This window comes from Protopterus annectens, chromosome 2.part0 (assembly GCF_019279795.1).
Source record: "Protopterus annectens isolate FY-2018-M chromosome 2.part0, PAN1.0, whole genome shotgun sequence".
NCBI classification, from domain to species: domain Eukaryota; kingdom Metazoa; phylum Chordata; order Ceratodontiformes; family Protopteridae; genus Protopterus; species Protopterus annectens.
Genome location: NC_056728.1, coordinates 766,933,299 through 766,951,958, shown reverse-complemented (window position 1 = coordinate 766,951,958; position 18,660 = coordinate 766,933,299). Strand labels below are relative to the sequence as shown.

The window sequence follows — 18,660 nt, the reverse complement described above, 5'->3', positions numbered from 1 at the left end:
GCATATCTGCAAAGTAAACAGCACCAGAATTACTCATTCAAAAGACTTAAACCTTGCCCATGATATAAATAGGACCTGCTGGAGAGACAGGTATGTATCTCAGAGACTACTCCTTCTCTATAACTGACTCCCCATCCATGTGAACCATTGCTCCTCCCTAAATCAATTCAAGTGTAACTTGGACAATTGGATGTGGGACAGGAAATTCATCCCTGGTTTGGCACCTTTTTCTCTAATAGTAAATGGTTCATCTCCCAGACCTCTGCTTGTAAATGTTTCATCTCCCAAGCCCTACTTACACTTATCAAGGGTACCAGAACTTGTCAAAGATTTGAGATGCATGGCTAGGCTTAAAAAGGCCCTTGAGGTCATTAGCCTAGTACCTGTGAACCTATATTCATTACCCAGCACCTCACTTCTCTGAAATAAAATTTCTCTGTGTTGTAAGTAATGTGAATCAATGTCTTCCTTTAAACTAATCCTTCAAAACTGGATGGATACTTTCAGTATTACCTGAGTATGAACCGGCTTCTCCCTCATTGAAAAAGGAGCTGAGGCTGAGTGTGGGTATTGACAAGGTGTACATTGTCATTAGACTAAAATACCTTTGAAACTCTTAATAAATTATCTGAATCCTATGACAGAACAGCATATACAGATATGGGTGGTCACCACACATACACACACAGACACTGACACACACACACACACACACACACACACACACACACACACACACACACACTCCAGGATTGGGAGATGTGGGCTGGGCAGAATCATAAAGAGGGTAAACAAATGGTGAAGACTGAATAAAGCACAGGTTACAGGGAAGGATACAAGAGGAAAGGAGCACAGATGGCTGCCGATAGAGAGGCATATGCACAACTAATGTGTCTTGTCCCATCCTGGCCCAGAGAGGCATTACAGGGATCCATCACCATGTGATGGATTGGTGGAGAGGTGGCATTGGCCACACCATCGATGGTGGTCTAATGATAACTGGATGAACCACTCTGCAATCTGCTTCAACAAGCTCTTTTTTTTGTGCCTTGTATCTGCCTACTATTCTCTCCACCACAGCATCCAATACCTGCCTCAGCTGAAGCTCGGCTACTTGCTAGTGATTTTTAGACCCCGCTCCAATAAGGCATTTTAGACCTCATCTTCTTCATGCACTTCAGCCACAGCCTAACCAGAAGGGACCAGAAATACCCCTCTGTGGGACAGGATGTAGTGGAGTCTCTCACCTGGATTGCAGTGAGACTAGAAAATGATAAGGTAGCTAGAAGTGAGTGTAGCCAGACATTGGAGTGAATATATTTAATAGACTTATCAGCACTTGTGAAGAGGAATTAACCATGCCTCCTGCAGAAAATGACACAATCACTGTTATGCTGTGCTTGTGCTAAAGGAGAAAGTATGCGTCAGCAAACCAGAATAACTGTACATTGAGATGTTAGAATAACAGAACAACTGATACAATCTCGTAAGCATTTCTCAGTAGCTCTGTGATACTTAGCAGGCAGGTGTACATTTCCTGTACATATGTTATGATATGTAAATAGAATATGGCATTTCTACATGGGGATGCTACAGGTAGTGTGCAGTCACTGTCATAGGGGGCAGTGTAGCAGCACCCTAAAACAGGGCTCTGCAGAAACCCACATAAAATGCATTCCATTTAGTGCCACCATCACCACCTCCATCTAACATGGGAGATACCAGTTTCTCAAGATGACCTTGACTAATTACATGCTAGGAGAACAACATTCCCAAACTTAAAACAAGATAAAAGAAAAAATATATAAAGCAAATACCAATGTGGGCATTATTCTCTGACCTGTACTTCCCATGTACAGAGGTTATTGGACTTCCTGAGCTACAGACCATCACAACATTTCCCATACTGTTTCCATGTCCTGGTAATGTCCACAGCCAAGGTCAACTTGTCATGCAGGTCATACCGGGCATTCAGTTTTCTGAATGTACCATTACAGAGACAGCAGGTAAAGCACCCTCTGGCAGCAGAAGCAGAAGCAGCCAGTTGCTGAATTTCCTCTGAGGATGGTAGCCTGTGAAACATGCATGCAATCTGATTTGTGAATCACTAGTAGCTGAGAACTAGCACAGCATGATTAACAACACAGGTCTCCAGCATACAATTAGAGCTGCAAGCTCTCAGAGGTGAACATACTCAACAAGCTACATTTTAACTTACACATACAAAACAGCACTATAAAGTGATTCAAAGGCATTTAAGGAGATGGATGTACTTTGCCTTTGGCCACACACAAGTATTAACCTACATAGCCTTAGAGGTGTGTTACCATTTTCTAGGTTCTCATACAGATTTTGATAGCTATGGTGCATATCTCAAGAGCATTATTAGGAGGAATGACAGACTTAATTAGATTATAGGCAGTCTGAGTAGGCAGAGAATGCACAAAAGCTTGTGGTAAACTGTAGTAAGGAAGAATACCTTTCTAATGTTATTTGCAATACATTGAAAGGCTAGCAACATGAATATGTGTACTTGCATGTGTACCATGTTGGTAGATAGTACAGGCAACAAGATAACCCACAATGTCAGGCCGACCTGCCATTGAACTTGCCTGTCACAGCTGCAATGATCTTATGCTTTATCTAATGATTCTTTGGCCTGTGATGATGAGTACAGCAGTCACATGCCTGCATGTGTTCCTTTCTCAATGTATGTACAGTATGACTATATCAAAAATAATTACCTAATTGAAATCAGTGCGGTAGATACATTTTTTATACATCAATACATGACTCAGTTTATATATCGTGAACTTAAATTATATTGGTTACTGCTATGTTTATATCATTTGCAAGGGTGTAATGGTAGTTTCTGCATCTGGTGATCTGTTTGCCATTGTGAGCTTAAAGATCAATCCTTTCTTTTTCATCTGTTGCCCATGTTGGCATGTCATTCTTATATTCCCAGCCATTGTCTCAGTATATCTATATATGCATATATATATATATATATATATATATATATATATATATATATATATATATATATCATGTAGTGTATATACATACATACATATATATATATATATATATATATATATATATATATATATATATGTATATATATATATATATATATATATATAAAAGTTTGAAACCCATATGGGCAAGACCATATGACTGAAGTTTTGAAACTTCGAACACTGTGAATTGAGATTTCCGTACAGAGAGGAACAGGAGATTTACCACTTTCCACGGTATAGTGCGATATCGTAGGTGATATATTTAAGTAGCTTGCCCCCCTGCAAAAACATAAAGGTAAAGTTTTCTGATTTTATTTTTGGTGGTCTTGTGTTTTCGAAGTTTCAAAACTTCGATCATATGGTCTTGGCCTTATGGGTTTCGAAGTTTTGAAACTTTGATAAAACCATATATATATATATATATATATATATATATATAGATATTTAAATACAACAGTGACTGCTACATTTTATTGCAGTTTATTGTCATTGCAGTTTGCATTTTTTCTTCTTTATATGTATAATTAGTATTCTACTTTTCAATGCACTTGCATTTGTATTTAATCCTGTACTTATTGATGGACATTTCCCATGGACCTCTGCTGAAAATGTTTATACCTAGTCAGAATTTCTTAGTTAAATAACTACATATATGTAAATATTCAAAAATAAATAAATAAATCAATAAATGCACACTTCCTACTTAGCTGCAATGTCTAAACCTAGAACAGAACAATAACTGTAAATACATTTTACACTTAGATGCAACTGAGGTTTCAACATAATTCAGTGTGTGGGAATCTACAGGGAGAAAAAATAAATCATGCACTCTCAGCATGTATTATCCTTTGGAGGAGCTATTCACAATCTGTTCATTAGTATCAGAGGGGTCGCAGACACAGTCTGCTTAAAAGACAAGATTACACCCAGTAACATGTTGAACTCAAATGTTATTCTCACTCTAAATGAGCTTCAAAACAGAATACTGTTTAATCGAGGTGTGTGTGTTATTTGTATTGGTGGTCATGGGATACCTGACTTCTATAAACCTGTAACATTTTTACAACCTGTTTATTTTAGTAATACAGCTGGTCCAACTTTTGGGCAGTGATAACCTAGTCTAGAACTTAGCATCAGTATAGCAATTGGTGGCATATTTTTGATGACAGTCTTTGTGTCTCCTAGTTTACATGGATTGGGTTTGAACTGAGACACTGAAGGCAATTTCCTATTACACCTGTAACATAACAAATGACCTGTTTCAGTAAATGTATATTTAACATTAACTTCAATTTCAAAGAACATTTTTGAACTTTGGACTACAGAATAGTACAATGCAAATTATATACTGCAGTAAAATGAGAATAGTACAGTGGAAATCACATACTGCAGTAAAATCAGAATAATACAGTGGAAATTATATACCACATTAAAATCAGAATACTACACTGGAAATAATATACTACAGTAAAATCAGAATAGTACAGTGCAAATTATACACCGCAGTAACAGAGAATAGTACAGTGAAAATCACATACTGCAGTAAAATCAGAATACTTCACTGCAAATTGTATAGGGCAGTAAAATCAGAATAATACAGTGGAAATTATATACCACAGTAAAATCAGAATACTACACTGGAAATAATATACTACAGTAAAATCAGAATAGTACAGTGCAAATTATACACCGCAGTAACATGAGAATAGTACAGTGAAAATCACATACTGCAGTAAAATCAGAATACTGCACTGCAAATTGTATAGGGCAGTAAAATCAGAATAATACAGTGGAAATTACATACCACAGTAAAATCAGAATACTACACTGGAAATAATATACTACAGTAAAATCAGAATAGTACAGTGCAAATTATACACCGCAGTAACATGAGAATAGTACAGTGAAAATCACATACTGCAGTAAAATCAGAATACTTCACTGCAAATTGTATAGGGCAGTAAAATCAGAATAGTACAGTGGAAATTATATACTGCAGTAAAATCAGAATAGTACACTGGAAATTATATACTAGAGTAAAATCAGAATAGTACAGTGCAAATTATATATTGTAGTAAAATCAGAATAGAACAATGCAAATTATACACTGCAATAAAATCAGAACAGTGCAGTACAAATTATATACTACAGTAAAATCAGAATAGTAGAGTGCAAATTTGATAGTGTAGTAAAATCAGAGTACTGAAGTGCAAATTATATAGTGCAATATAATCAGAATAGTACAAAGCAAATTATATACTACAGTAAAATCAGAATACTGCAGGTGAAATTATATACCACAGTAAAATCAGACTAATACAGTGCAAATTATATACTCCAGTAAAATCAGAACAGTACAATATAAATTCTATACTTCAGTAAAATCAGAATACTACAGTGCAAATTATATTCTGCAGTAAAATCAGAATACCATGGTGCAAATTATATGATGCTGTAAAATCAGAATACTACAGTGCAAATTATATACCACAGTAAAATCTGAATAGTACAGTGCAAATTATATACCACAGTAAAATCAAAACAGTACAGTGTAAATGATATACCTAAGTAAAATCAGAATCCTGAAGTTCAAATTATACATCACAGTAATATTAGAATACTACAGGGCAAATTATATACTGCAGTAAATTCAGAATACCGCAATGCAGATTATATTGTGCAGTAAAATCAGAATACTGCATTTAAAATTATATACAGCAGTAAAATCAGAGTTCTATAGCACAAATTGTATATCACAGTAAAATCAGAATACTACAATATATACCACAGTAAAATAAGAACATTATGGTGCACAGTATATATACTGCAGTAAATTCATAATACTATAGTGCAAATTATACAACCGCAGTAAAATCAGAATAGTACACTGCAACTTATATACTGCAGTAAAATCAGAATAGTACAGTGCAAATTATAAACTGCAGTAAAACGACTTTACTACAATGCAAATTGTATACTACAGTAACATCAGAATACTGCAGTTGAAATTATGTACAGCAGTAAAATCAGAAAACTACAGAGCAAAATATATACCAGTAAAATCAGAGTAGAACAGTGCAAATTATACACTGCAATAAAATCAGAACTGCAGTGCAAATTATATACTACAGTAAAATCAGAATAGTACAGTGCAAATTTGATACTGTAATAAAATCATAGCACTGAAGTGCAAATTAAATAGTGCAATATGATTAGAATAGTACAAAGCAAAGTATACACTACAGTAAAATCAGAATACTGCAGGTGAAATAATATACCACAGTAAAATCAGAATACCACAGTGCAAATTATATACTCCAGCAAAATCAGAATACAACAGTGCAAATTGTATACTGCAGTGAAATCAGAATACTGCAGCACAATCTGTATTTCACAGTAAAGTCAGAGTACTGCAGTACACATTATATACTGCAGTAAAATCAGAATACTACAGTGTAAATTATATTCCGCAGTAAAATCAGAATATCATGGTGCAAATTATACAATGCTGTAAAATCAGAATACTACAGTGCAAATTCAATACCATAGTAAAATCAGAATACTGCAGTGCAAATTATATACTGCAGAAAATCACAATGCTACAGTGCAAATTATATACCCCAATAAAATCAGAATAGTACAGTGCAAATTATATACCACAATAAAAGTAGAATACTATAGTGCAGATTATATACTGCAGTAAAATCAGAATACTGCAGTGCAAATTATATACAAGAGTAAAATCAGAGTTCTATAACAGAAGTTATATACCACATTAAAATCAGAATACTACAGTACACAATATACACCACAGTAAAATAAGAATACTACAGCACACATTATATACTGCAGTTAAATCACAATTCTACAGTAGAAATGATACACTGCAGTAAAATCAGAATACTACAGTGCAAATTAGAAACCTCAGTAAAATCAGAACAGTACAGTATTAATTATATACTAAAGTAAAGTCGGAATAGTACAGTCCAGTTTATATACTACATTAAAATCAAAGTACTGAAATGCGAATTATATGCTGCAATATATTCAGAATAATACAATGCAAACTATATACAGCAGTAAAATCAAAGTTCTAGAACACACATTATATACCACAGTAAAATCAGAATACTACAATACACAATATATACCACAAGAAAATAATAATACTACAGTGCACATTATATACTGCAGTAAAATCAGAATTCTACAGTACAAATTATACACCACAGTAAAATCACAAACCAAAAAACCAAAGCGACTAGTGACACAATAACAGAAGCAAGCGTAATCCGGAGATAGCAAAATACAAAACAGCCACTGCGAGCAATAAAATCACTTTTAATCATAAGCGCTTTCAAAGCGAACAATGCCCCAACTTCCTCAGACCCAGTCTTATGATTAAAAGTGATTTTATTGCTCGCAATGGCTGTTTTGTTTTTTGCTATCTCCGGATTACGCTTGCTTCTGTTATGGTACCACAGTAAAATCAGAATAGTACAATGCAAATTATATACCACAGTAAAATCAGAACAGTAGAGTGCAAATTATATACTGTAGTAAAATCAGAATAGTACAGTGCTAATTACATACTGTAGTAAAATCAGAATACTACAATGCAAAATATATACCTCCGTAGAGTCAGAATACTACAGTGCAAATCATATACCCAGTAAATCAAAATAGAACAGTCCAAATTGTACACTGCAGTAAAATCAGAACAGTACAGTACAAATTATATACTAAAGTAAAGTTAGAATGGTATAGTGCAAATTATATACTACATTAAAATCAGAGTACTGAAATACAAATTATAACTGCAATATAGTCAGAACAGCAAAATGCAAATTATACACTGCAGTAAAATCAGAATACTGCAGTTGAATTTATATACCACAGTAAAATCAGAATAATACAGTGCAAATTATATACTCCAAAAAACTCAGAATAGTACAATGTAAATTCAATATTCCAGTAAAATCAGAAAATTACATTGCAAATTATGTACCACAGTAAAATCAGAATACTAAAGTGCAAATGATATACCACAGTAAAACACGAATACTATAGCACAAGTTATATATATCACAGTAAAATCATAATACTATAGTGCACATTATAAACTGCATTAAAATCAGAATACTAAGGTGCAAATTATATTTTGCAGTAAAATCAGAATACCACAGTGCAAGTTATACACTGCTGTAAAATCAGAATACTACAGTCCAAATCATATACTGCAGTAAAATCAGAATATTGCAGTCCAAATTATATACTGCAGTAAAATCATAATGCTACAGTGCAAATTATATACCCCAATAAAATCAGAATGGTACAGTGCAAATTATATACTACAGTAAAATAAGATATTACTGCAATGAAATCAGAATACTGCACTGCAAATTGTATACTGCAGTAAAATCAGAATACTACAGTGCATATTATATAACACAGTAAAATCAGAATAGTACAGTGCATACTACAATGCAAATTATATATTGTACATTTTAGTGTTATATTTTAATATACTGCAGTAGTTTTGTGTGACTACATTGACTGAAAAAATTTCTTTGTGTGACTTGATCTCTTATTTGGGTGCTCTGAGTGAAATTGTGGTTTGTTACAAAGTCTAAACTTCACTGCCATCCTTTTCGTGGATACTCCAGTAGTGAATACTGCAGCACAAATTATATACTGCTGTAAAATCAGAATAGTACAGTGCAAGTTATATACTGCAGTAAATTCAGAATAGTACAGTGCAAATAATATACCGCAGTAAAATCAAAATAGTACAGTGCAAATTATATACCACAATAAAATTAGAATGCTAGAGTGCAAATTGTATACCACAATAAAATCAGAATATTACAGTGCAAATTACATAATGAAGTAAAATCAGAATAATACAGTGCAAAATGTGTACCACAGTAAAATCAGAACAGTACAGTACAAGTTGTATACTACACTAAAACCAGAATAGTACAGTGCAAATTATATCTTCTTCTTTCAGCTTTTCCCAGTTAGGGGTCACTACAGTGGATCACCATGATTTGCAGTGGAGTTTTACAGTGTTGAATTACCAGCCTGGCACCCAACCTTCCACAGAAGGCGCACACACTCATGCACAGGGCCACTTTAAAGTGTCCAATCCACCTACAGCATGTCTTTTGGATGTGGGAGGAAACTGGAGCACCCGGAGGAAACCCACACAACCACAGGGAGGACATGCAGACACCGCACAGAAGGCACCCCAGCAGAGAATTGAACCGGAGAACCTCTTGCTGTGAGGCGGCAAAGCTAACCGCTGCACCACTGTAGCTGCCCACTGTGCAAATCATATACTGCAGTAAAATCAGAATACTACAATGCAAATTATTTAGTGCAGTAAAGTCAGAAAACACAGTACAAATTACATACTCCAGTAAAATCAGAATAGTACAATGTAAATTCTATACTCCAGTAAAATCAGAATACTACATTGCAAATTATATACCACAGTAAAATCAGAATACTCCAGTAGAAATTATATACCACAGTACAAGCAGAATACTATAGCACAAATTAGGGTCTATATTAGATTATCGAACTTTTAAAAGTTCGAACACCATATGGTCGACATCATATGTTCGAACTCTTAAAAGTTCAAAAATAAAAAAAAAACAGAAAAACCTACCTGAAAGGTTAAGACGGGGGGGTCAAGCCCCCCTGCACCCCCCGCTCTTTAAATATACCAACTCCAAGATCGCACTACAGTGCAGACAATAGAAAACTTCCATTTCCGCATTGTACGGAGATCTCCATTGAAATGTTCGAACATTTACATGTTCGATCATATGGTGTCGACCATATGACGCTCGAACATGTAAATGTTCGATAATGTAATATAGACACCGCAAATTATATATCACAGTAAATTCAGAATACTACAGTGCACATTATATACTGCAGTAAAATCAGAATACTACAGTGCAAATTATATTCCGCAGTAAAATCAGAATACCATTGTGCAAATTATACACTGCTGTAAAATCAGAATACTGCAGTGCAAATTATATACTTGAGTAAAATCAGAATACTACAGTGGAAATTATATACAGCAGTAAAATCAAAATACTGCAGTGCAAATTATATAGAACAGAAAATCAGAATTCTACAGTGCAAATTGTATACCCCCAGTAAAATCAGAATAGTACAGTATACATTATACACTACAGTAAAAATCTGCATACTCCAGTATAAATGATATCCTGCAGTAAAATCAGAATACTGCAGTATAAATTACATACTGCAATAAAATCAAAATACTACAATGCAAATTGTATACAACAGTAAAATCAGAATACTATAGTTCAAATTGTATATCACAGTAAAATCTTAATAGTACACTGCAAATTATATACTCCAGTAAAATCAGAATACTACAGCACAAATTATATACCCAGTAAAATCAGAATAGAACAATGCAAATTATATACTGCCATAAAAATCAGAACAGTACAGTACAAATTATTTATTACAGCAAAATCAGAGTAGCACAGTGCAAATTATATACAGCAGTAAAATCAGAGTACTGCAGTTTGAATCATACTCTGCATTAAAATCAGAATAGTACAGTGAAAATTATATACTGTACTGAAATCAGAATATCACAGTGCAAATTATATACAGCAGTAAAATCAGAATATTAAAGCATACATTATATACTGTAATAAAATCAGAATATTGCAGCATAAATTATATACTGCAGTAAAATCAGAACAGTACACTGTAGATTATATACTGCAGTAAAATCAGAACAGTACAGTGCAGATTATATACTGCAGTAAAATCAGAACAGTACAGTGCAGATTATATACTGCAGTAAAATCAGAACAGTACAGTGCAGATTATATACCGCAGTAAAATCAGAACAGTACAGTGCAGATTATATACTGCAGTAAAATCAGAACAGTACTGTGCAAATTGTGTATCAGAATACTTAGAAAGGCATTAGCAATGAGAAAATGAGTCAGCTTGTTTTTGTCCTGTGACATGATATGCATCATTATCTGTGTCATGCAATGTTTTTTTCTTTTACAGTTTGATGGCTGTAAGAAAGCCTTTTCAAGGCTAGAAAATCTGAAGATTCACTTAAGGAGTCACACTGGAGAAAAGCCTTATCTATGTCAACATCCTGGCTGTCACAAAGCATTTAGTAATTCTAGTGATCGAGCAAAACACCAGAGAACTCACCTTGATACAGTAAGAAACAATTACTTTATCACAGTTATGAAAATGAGTTTTATATATGTCTTCCACTAGAACATTTTACCATAAATTATTTAGCAATGATATCACCTTTAGTTTTGCCTTTATGTAAACTCTATGTGCATTTTATATGTGAGGAGGGGTGTGCATGTGTTTAAGTGTTTACTTCAGCATGTGTTAACAACTTGCCTTCTTGCCTTTTTACTGTTAAACTTTATTCATTCATCAAGTGCCTGTATCTAGTTTTATAAGCGTGCACACTGTGAAGTCTAATCCATTCCAACAGCATATTTCTATGATAATTCTGTTCTTTCCTTCTACTGTACAAGTCTTTCTTTTATATATTAACAAAAGAAATCTTGTGACATGATTTCCTTTGGTGAAAAGCATACCATTTAAAGATATGTCATCCATGTGACCTAAATGCAATACTGAACCTGCCATTTCCTGTTACTAATGAGCACAGGTAGCATAGACAATCAGTCAGTCTGACGTGTACTGCTGTGCTGTAGCATAAGCTCTGCTGAAACACCATCCATTCTGAACTCTACCTGTCTGCCTCCACTCCTTGTGTACATATCCAAGACCAGGAAGGAATCTGGTCCAGGTTTCCACTCCCTTTATGTATCTATTTTGTGATTAATGCAAAATAGTTTTTCTCCATCTATGTGTTGTGCTTACCTGTATCTATAACTATCTACCTATCTATCTGTCTACCTATCTATCTATGTTATCTATACATCCATCCATCCATCCACAACCCTTTTTTTCAGGTTTACACTGCAGGCTACTTAGCCCTGTCATGATAGTTCTCCCACACCACACACTTGCATGCATAATCACACCTATTGCCAATTTAGAGTGTCCAATCCATCAAATGCATTTCTTGGGGAATGTAGGAGAAAACCAGAGTATCCAGCAGTAACGCACACGAACAAAGGGAGGGTATGCAGACTCAACACAGGAGATACCCAGCCGAACCAGGGAACCTCTTGCTGTGAAACCTATATATATATATATATATATATATATATATATACACACACACACACACACACACACACACATATATATATATATGTGTGTGTGTGTGTGTGTGTGTGTGTGTGTGTATATATATATATATATATATATATATATATATATATATATATATATATAGATATATATATATGTGTGTGTGTGTCAGAAGCTCGTTCAAAAGACTGAATATCAAAATATCAAAAACTCAAAATATCGAAAATATTTTTAGTGCAGAGGGCAAGCCCCCCTGCACCTCTCATACCCCTGATAATTATATACACCACTCCAAGATTGCACTACAGTGGACAAGGGACAAATTCCATTTTTGATATTTTGAGTTTGAGATATTTTGATTTTCAGTCTTTTGAACTTTCAGTCTTATGAAGGGACCAATATATGCAGATAGACAGATATAGATATGTATATATCAATATAGATAGACCACAGGGAAAACTGGTACTTATGAGCAACAAAAAACCTCTGGCAGAGAATCCTAAAATATCAGGAAAAAGTATAATGCACCACAGACAAGCTCATTTGTGTCTTCAGAGTAATCAAGCAATTATGAATTGTTAAGAAACCAAAACTTCTTTATGGAAAAACAAACAGATGAGCATTTTTTCCCTTAAAACAGCTTTGTCAGGTCTAACTCCAGTTTATACGACATGCAATATTTATCTGCATTAACACAGAGGTCATTGTCAATTCACTTGAGCTGATGTCATAAATGTGTGTGATGGGCTGCTCCTCCTAGCTACAATAGGATAAGTCTCACCTTTCATACCTGTTATGCATATCTAATCCTATTGATAGTTAATAGGTAATAGTTTATTTGCTGTATTGAAGTCCTATGTGGTTAGTGCTTGAATGATATACTTTATATAAATCTTGTCCCCGGCTTTGTATAACTATTAATACATCATTGTATCTGTGATGCTTTAGGTAGTTGCTATTTGCCATGTTTAGATGGGGCAACAATTACTAACAATATGTGACAGCAAGTCCTTAAGAATTATACTGTAGTAATCATAACTGCAGCTAGTCAGGATAATCTGGCTGAACCTGTGACTGGGAGTACCTACCTCATATCCCTAATGTCAGGTGGCATACCACCATTTCTATGACAGGATGAATTCAACTTTCTAATGATATATCAATTATAAATGCGTTCATAGAGACAAGAAAGGGTTCTGTACGTGCTAGATCTAAGATCATCTGTAAAATTCTATGACAGTGAACCAAACAGGCTTAAATGAGGAATGAAATAACTAACTCCTGTTTCAGTTTGTTCCGTCTAAATGCTGTCAAAACAGGTACACTATAAGAGGTTGCCAGTAACGTGTCACAAATTGTAGTTGCCGCCATTGTAATTCCCTGGAAATACTACTTTGTTTATATAAAAAGAGGGAAATGTATGTCTTCATGGGTGACAGCATTAACATTTAAGGAGCATGATATCACAGCCCTCATGGATAAAGTTTAATATCTTCTTTATAATTCTTTATATTTCCTGAAGCCTTAAAGGCATTAAACCTAGTTCATTTCTAAAATCTGTTATCCATTAAAGTATAACCTTTCTAAACTGTGTTTTCCTTTTTATAATTACTAGCCTCTGAAGAAAAAAAATCAAGACTGAGATCCCTAGCCAAAGTTGTGAAATTGTAAATTTAATACTTGAGGTCCTTTTCTAATTCATGAATGAATTCTTGATATTGTGTATAGGGAACTTAGATTGAACCAAGTGTCAATATTAAAGATCTATACTTAATTTTCAAAAATAAACTTCTGTCAAGCATATAAGAATACAAAAATTATAATTATTTGATAATGAGCAAATTGCAGCCCCTTGGTCTTTTATCACGAGAATTTATATATACTTGTATGAACATTTTTATATAAGCCAAGATCTTATGCTTAAGAGTTATTGCAATGTACTTCTTGCAAATAGATAACATCATATTTTATTTGTTGAATACATTTTACTAAACTATTTTTCTTAATCTGTTGATTCAATCCATTAATATTTATAAGAAAACACCAGTGGTTCTACTCGACAGAGGCACTGGGAACTAAGGTTGGGTGGCACTATGCCAGGGTAATCCTATGGCTAAGCTTGTAAAAGCCCCAGGGCCATTAGCCTAGTACACACCTATGAACCTATGAACCTATGATAGGATATACATATATAATTGTAACTGGCCCATTCCTTTTGCCTACATTTAATGAGCATGAAGGTACCTGATCCCCCCCCCCCCCCCACCCACCAAAAAAAAGAGAAAAAAAAGATTGTACTGGACAGATGTTCTCATCTTCCATCTTCTTCAGGCTTACAGCAAAGTATTCAGGGCATGAAGTTCTTTTGAGCCTTCTTCTGGGGAGGTGAATGATAGGGCTAAGCATTTTATTCTTAATGTTGCTGAGAAAATAGATCTGGAAGTAAATCTTTTTTTGTCAAAGCTGCTTTCTTATTTTTGTGAATGATCTTTTTGTCCTCTGCAATAACTGTGATGTCATTATATTGAGTTTTGATTATTAGCAACATTTCTACATTTTAGAGCTGTAAAAAGATTTGAATTTAATCAGAAATTAAGAAAAAAATTACAATATCCAGATGGTTATAACTTTGCCTAAAAAGATTAATTTGATGTACAATATCTGTTTTAATCAATATCAGCTCATTACATTTTTCAAGTTCTCCGAGTCTTTTAAATTTTTGTTGAACAGTTAACTTGAGAGCCTATAAATTGTTTAAATGTTCTGGAATTCCTGTTAGACATAAATTCAGCTTTCTTGCCCTCATTTCTGAGTTTAGTATTCTATCTTGAGATTCTGTTATTGTAGATTTTAAGGGCTGAAAATCAGTTGTTAATTGAGCAGTGTCTATTTGGATTAAAAAGACTGTTTCAAACTTATCATATAATGCTTGTAATTTAATAAATTATTCTTTATGCATTAACAAAATGTAGTTAACTTCTAAAATACCTTCCTTTAAGTAGTCAAAAATAGTACCAAAGAAGCTAAAGTGTCATTTTTTTTTTCAGAAATAGAACTTGTCTTTAAAGGTGTTGAATCACTTTCATTTAATGAATCCAGTAGTAATTGTGAATTGCTGAGAGCTGACACTGTTATGCTTACACCCATTGGCAAAGAAAAATCCATTTCAGTATTCTGGAAATTTCTAGTAAGTTCTTTGTGAGTCTCTGAGAGGAGAGTATACTCAGGCTGGGCAAGAAGGATGCTTTTTCCTGTAGCAGCCTGTACTGGATGTGAGAGGACCTGAGATATTTTGTTGGCCCAGAAGAGTCGACTGTAGATCTTATCTCTCAATATTTTATTATTTTCCCCAGAAAAAAAATCTTCTGATCGGATGGGTCCTACTTAGGTCAGGAAAACAGCAGAGGGAGTATGCCTTTCAGGTTTATCTCCACCTGTGTTAAAAGCTTGGGCTCAATGTATTCAGAGTATGAGTTAAAGTCACTTGAATGGTTTTCCCTCCCATTTAATTTGCACTTCGACACTATTTGAAAGCATAGTCCTTAGAAAGATTTGATTTTATGATTTGTAAAAACCTATCATTAATCACCAAACAAAATAAACTGATTAAAAACACTTCTTCCATTTAAGAAGCAACACTGCTCTATCTGATCTTCTCAGGTAATGCACTAGAGTGTCGTCTTGTACCACCATTGCCTGATAGATGTGATTCCTGCATCCCTATTCCCTAATCACCTAGCAGTTGTATTCCATTATTCTTTTTTCCTTCCCACTGCTGACCTTTGCCTCAGGTAGTGCTTCAGTGAAGACTGTAATACTGCTCCTTTTCCTGCACTTTATAGCTAGCTCTCTGATCCTCTCTGCTGTTCCTTTAATGCTCCATCCTGACATTCATTGACTCACGTATGAACCACAAGATATGTGAACAGTCCATTTACTACGTGACTACCTCTTGCAAATATCAACAAACTTACCCTCTCTTTATTTGATAGATCTATCCTTTCATCTTTTGTTCCCCACATTCCTCATCCACCCAGTCATGGATTTCTCTTCTGCTAGAATTCCATCTGCCATCCCGTGACTGTTCAACTTTGACAGACTCTTCAGTCTTCACTGTTCATCTCCTTATGACTTGAGCCCCTCATGTTATTCCTTATAAAATGTTCCTTTCACTTTCCTGTTCTTTTCACTGCCTTCCCTTTATGAAATTATGTTGATAGCCTCTTGCTGCCTTTTCTTTAGCTGATCCCTCAGCTTTTTGCTCCTTTTACCTGCAACGTCTGGACCCTGTACCCTATTCTTCTATTCTTCTGCTTGCACCTCCTCCTCTTCATTCTGCCTCTTTGTCATGTAACATTTTATTCTGCATCTTCCTCTTTCCTCGGCCTCTTTTTTCTCCTCTCTGTAATCCTCTACACCATTCTGACTCCATGCACAATGTCCTCCTTTTTTCTTTTCAGCCGATGTCCATGTATAGCTTTCCTCAGATCAGCCCAATCCACTTCTCACTGTTATTCCTTTATTCTCACTATTCTCTCAAAATGACAGTAAGGAACATTTCTATCACTTCTTCCACCCTTTGAACAATGTTACTAATGATCCCATTCCTGATGTCCTACCTCACATCTAAAGAATATCATACTCTGGCTAGTAGCCCCATTAGTACATGTTTTTCAAAGCCTACCAAATAGTTTAGCAAACGTCTGTCTCTCATCACAGATTATTTTCTCTGTGCCTACCACTTCAACATATTCTAAACAGTTCTTCTCTTTTCCTTTACAGACATACTTTCTTTTACAGACATACTCCCATATTGTCTTGCTTGTCTCCAGTAATATACTCAAGTAATATACTCTGTGCTTACCTTACATATTGTCATATAGATCTTCTATGGCCAATATTTCCATCCATCCATCCATCCATCCACAGCCTCTTTTTCTATTTTTTTTTTTTGCATGGGGTTGGTGTCACTTCAACAGTGACAATCACCTAGAACCAATGCTAGCCCTGCTGCTGTTGTTCTTTCATACCACATATACACATCTACATTCTCACCTATATCCAATTTAGAGGGTCCAGTCTACCTATTGCATTTCTTTGGAATATTAGAGGAACTGGATTACATGGACAAAACCCACCCAAACACAGGAAGGATATGCAAACTCAGCACAAAAGGTACCCCAGATAGGAACTGAACCAGAGAACCTTTCTCTGTGAGGCAACAACACTACCTGCTGCACTACTGTGCCTCCCCATCTGTGGCTGCTATGACTCACCATATTACTTTCCCTTCAGACTAACTCGAAGTCCATCATTCTGAAAGTGCTAGAATGGTGGCTTTTTTGAAGGATCGCTCCAGTACCATTATCCAAAAGATGCACAGTGGTATGGTCACTACTGTCCATGATCTCCTCCACCTCTGAATTTGTTGTGATGACTATGTGGAAAATGAAAACTCTCATCTAAGTTAGGGACGTTACTCTCCAATGGTTACCTGTACCAAAATTCATTCCACTGGTACCTTGCTGTTCTATAACATGGAAGTTTGGGGAGAGTCTTTTTCTTGGGCTGACTTCTAAATAAGCTCTAAGACTTTCTGAATCTTTATCCTTGCAAATTATGCCCTCTAGAGTGTGATAACCCACCATGGGGTTATTGAACCCTGTTGAATTTGTCCTAAAGGACTCCTGGGACTTTCTGACAAAAATAAAACTGCAACTTTACGATGCACTTTGTATTTTCTCCACTATAGATGTCCAAGATTTCTTTACCAATATTCCAAATAAAATTGAATTGGAACTGTTCCACTTGGCTATTGTTGACCTCACAGTTTTAGAAGCTAAGACGGTCAACTTTTTAGTAGAACTTATGGAATTAATTCTGTGTAACAACTTTATCCTGTTTTATGGGGAATATTTTTTGGCAGATCAAAGGTGTAACCATGGGTGCTAATTGTGCACCTATATATACCAATCTGGTTATGTAAAGTTGGGAGAAACAATTTGTTTTAGAATCAGAATTTAGCAAACATTGGCACTTGTATTGTCGATACCTTAATCATATTCTTACTTTATGGAAGGACACTGTGGAACAATTTTTGTCTTTTATCAACAATTCTACATCTTTTTTAACATTTACCCACACACACACACACTGTGGGCAGAGTTTAATTTTTGGATATCACTATTTTCAAAGATTATGATAGATGCTGTTTTAAATCTAAAATTTTCAGAAAACCATCCTTTTCTAATATTTACTTGGAATTGTATTGCTGCCATCCACACTTTTGCAAGAAGAATATTTTTAAGGGGCAACTAGTGAGAACAGCTAGGATGTGTTCCAATTTTAACATTTTTTGGATGAAGTTGATATA

At 34.8% G+C, this 18,660-nt stretch overlaps 1 protein-coding gene across 1 annotated transcript in view; it reads left to right on the top strand.

Moving 5' to 3' along the window:
• Positions 1–18,660, top strand: part of GLIS3 (GLIS family zinc finger 3) — a 1,687,591-nt gene that overhangs the window by 1,147,780 nt on the left and 521,151 nt on the right. The window contains exon 5 of the mRNA XM_044061079.1: positions 11,103–11,264. Coding sequence (XP_043917014.1) covers positions 11,103–11,264 — 162 coding nt within the window. The remainder of the gene's footprint in view (positions 1–11,102; positions 11,265–18,660) is intronic.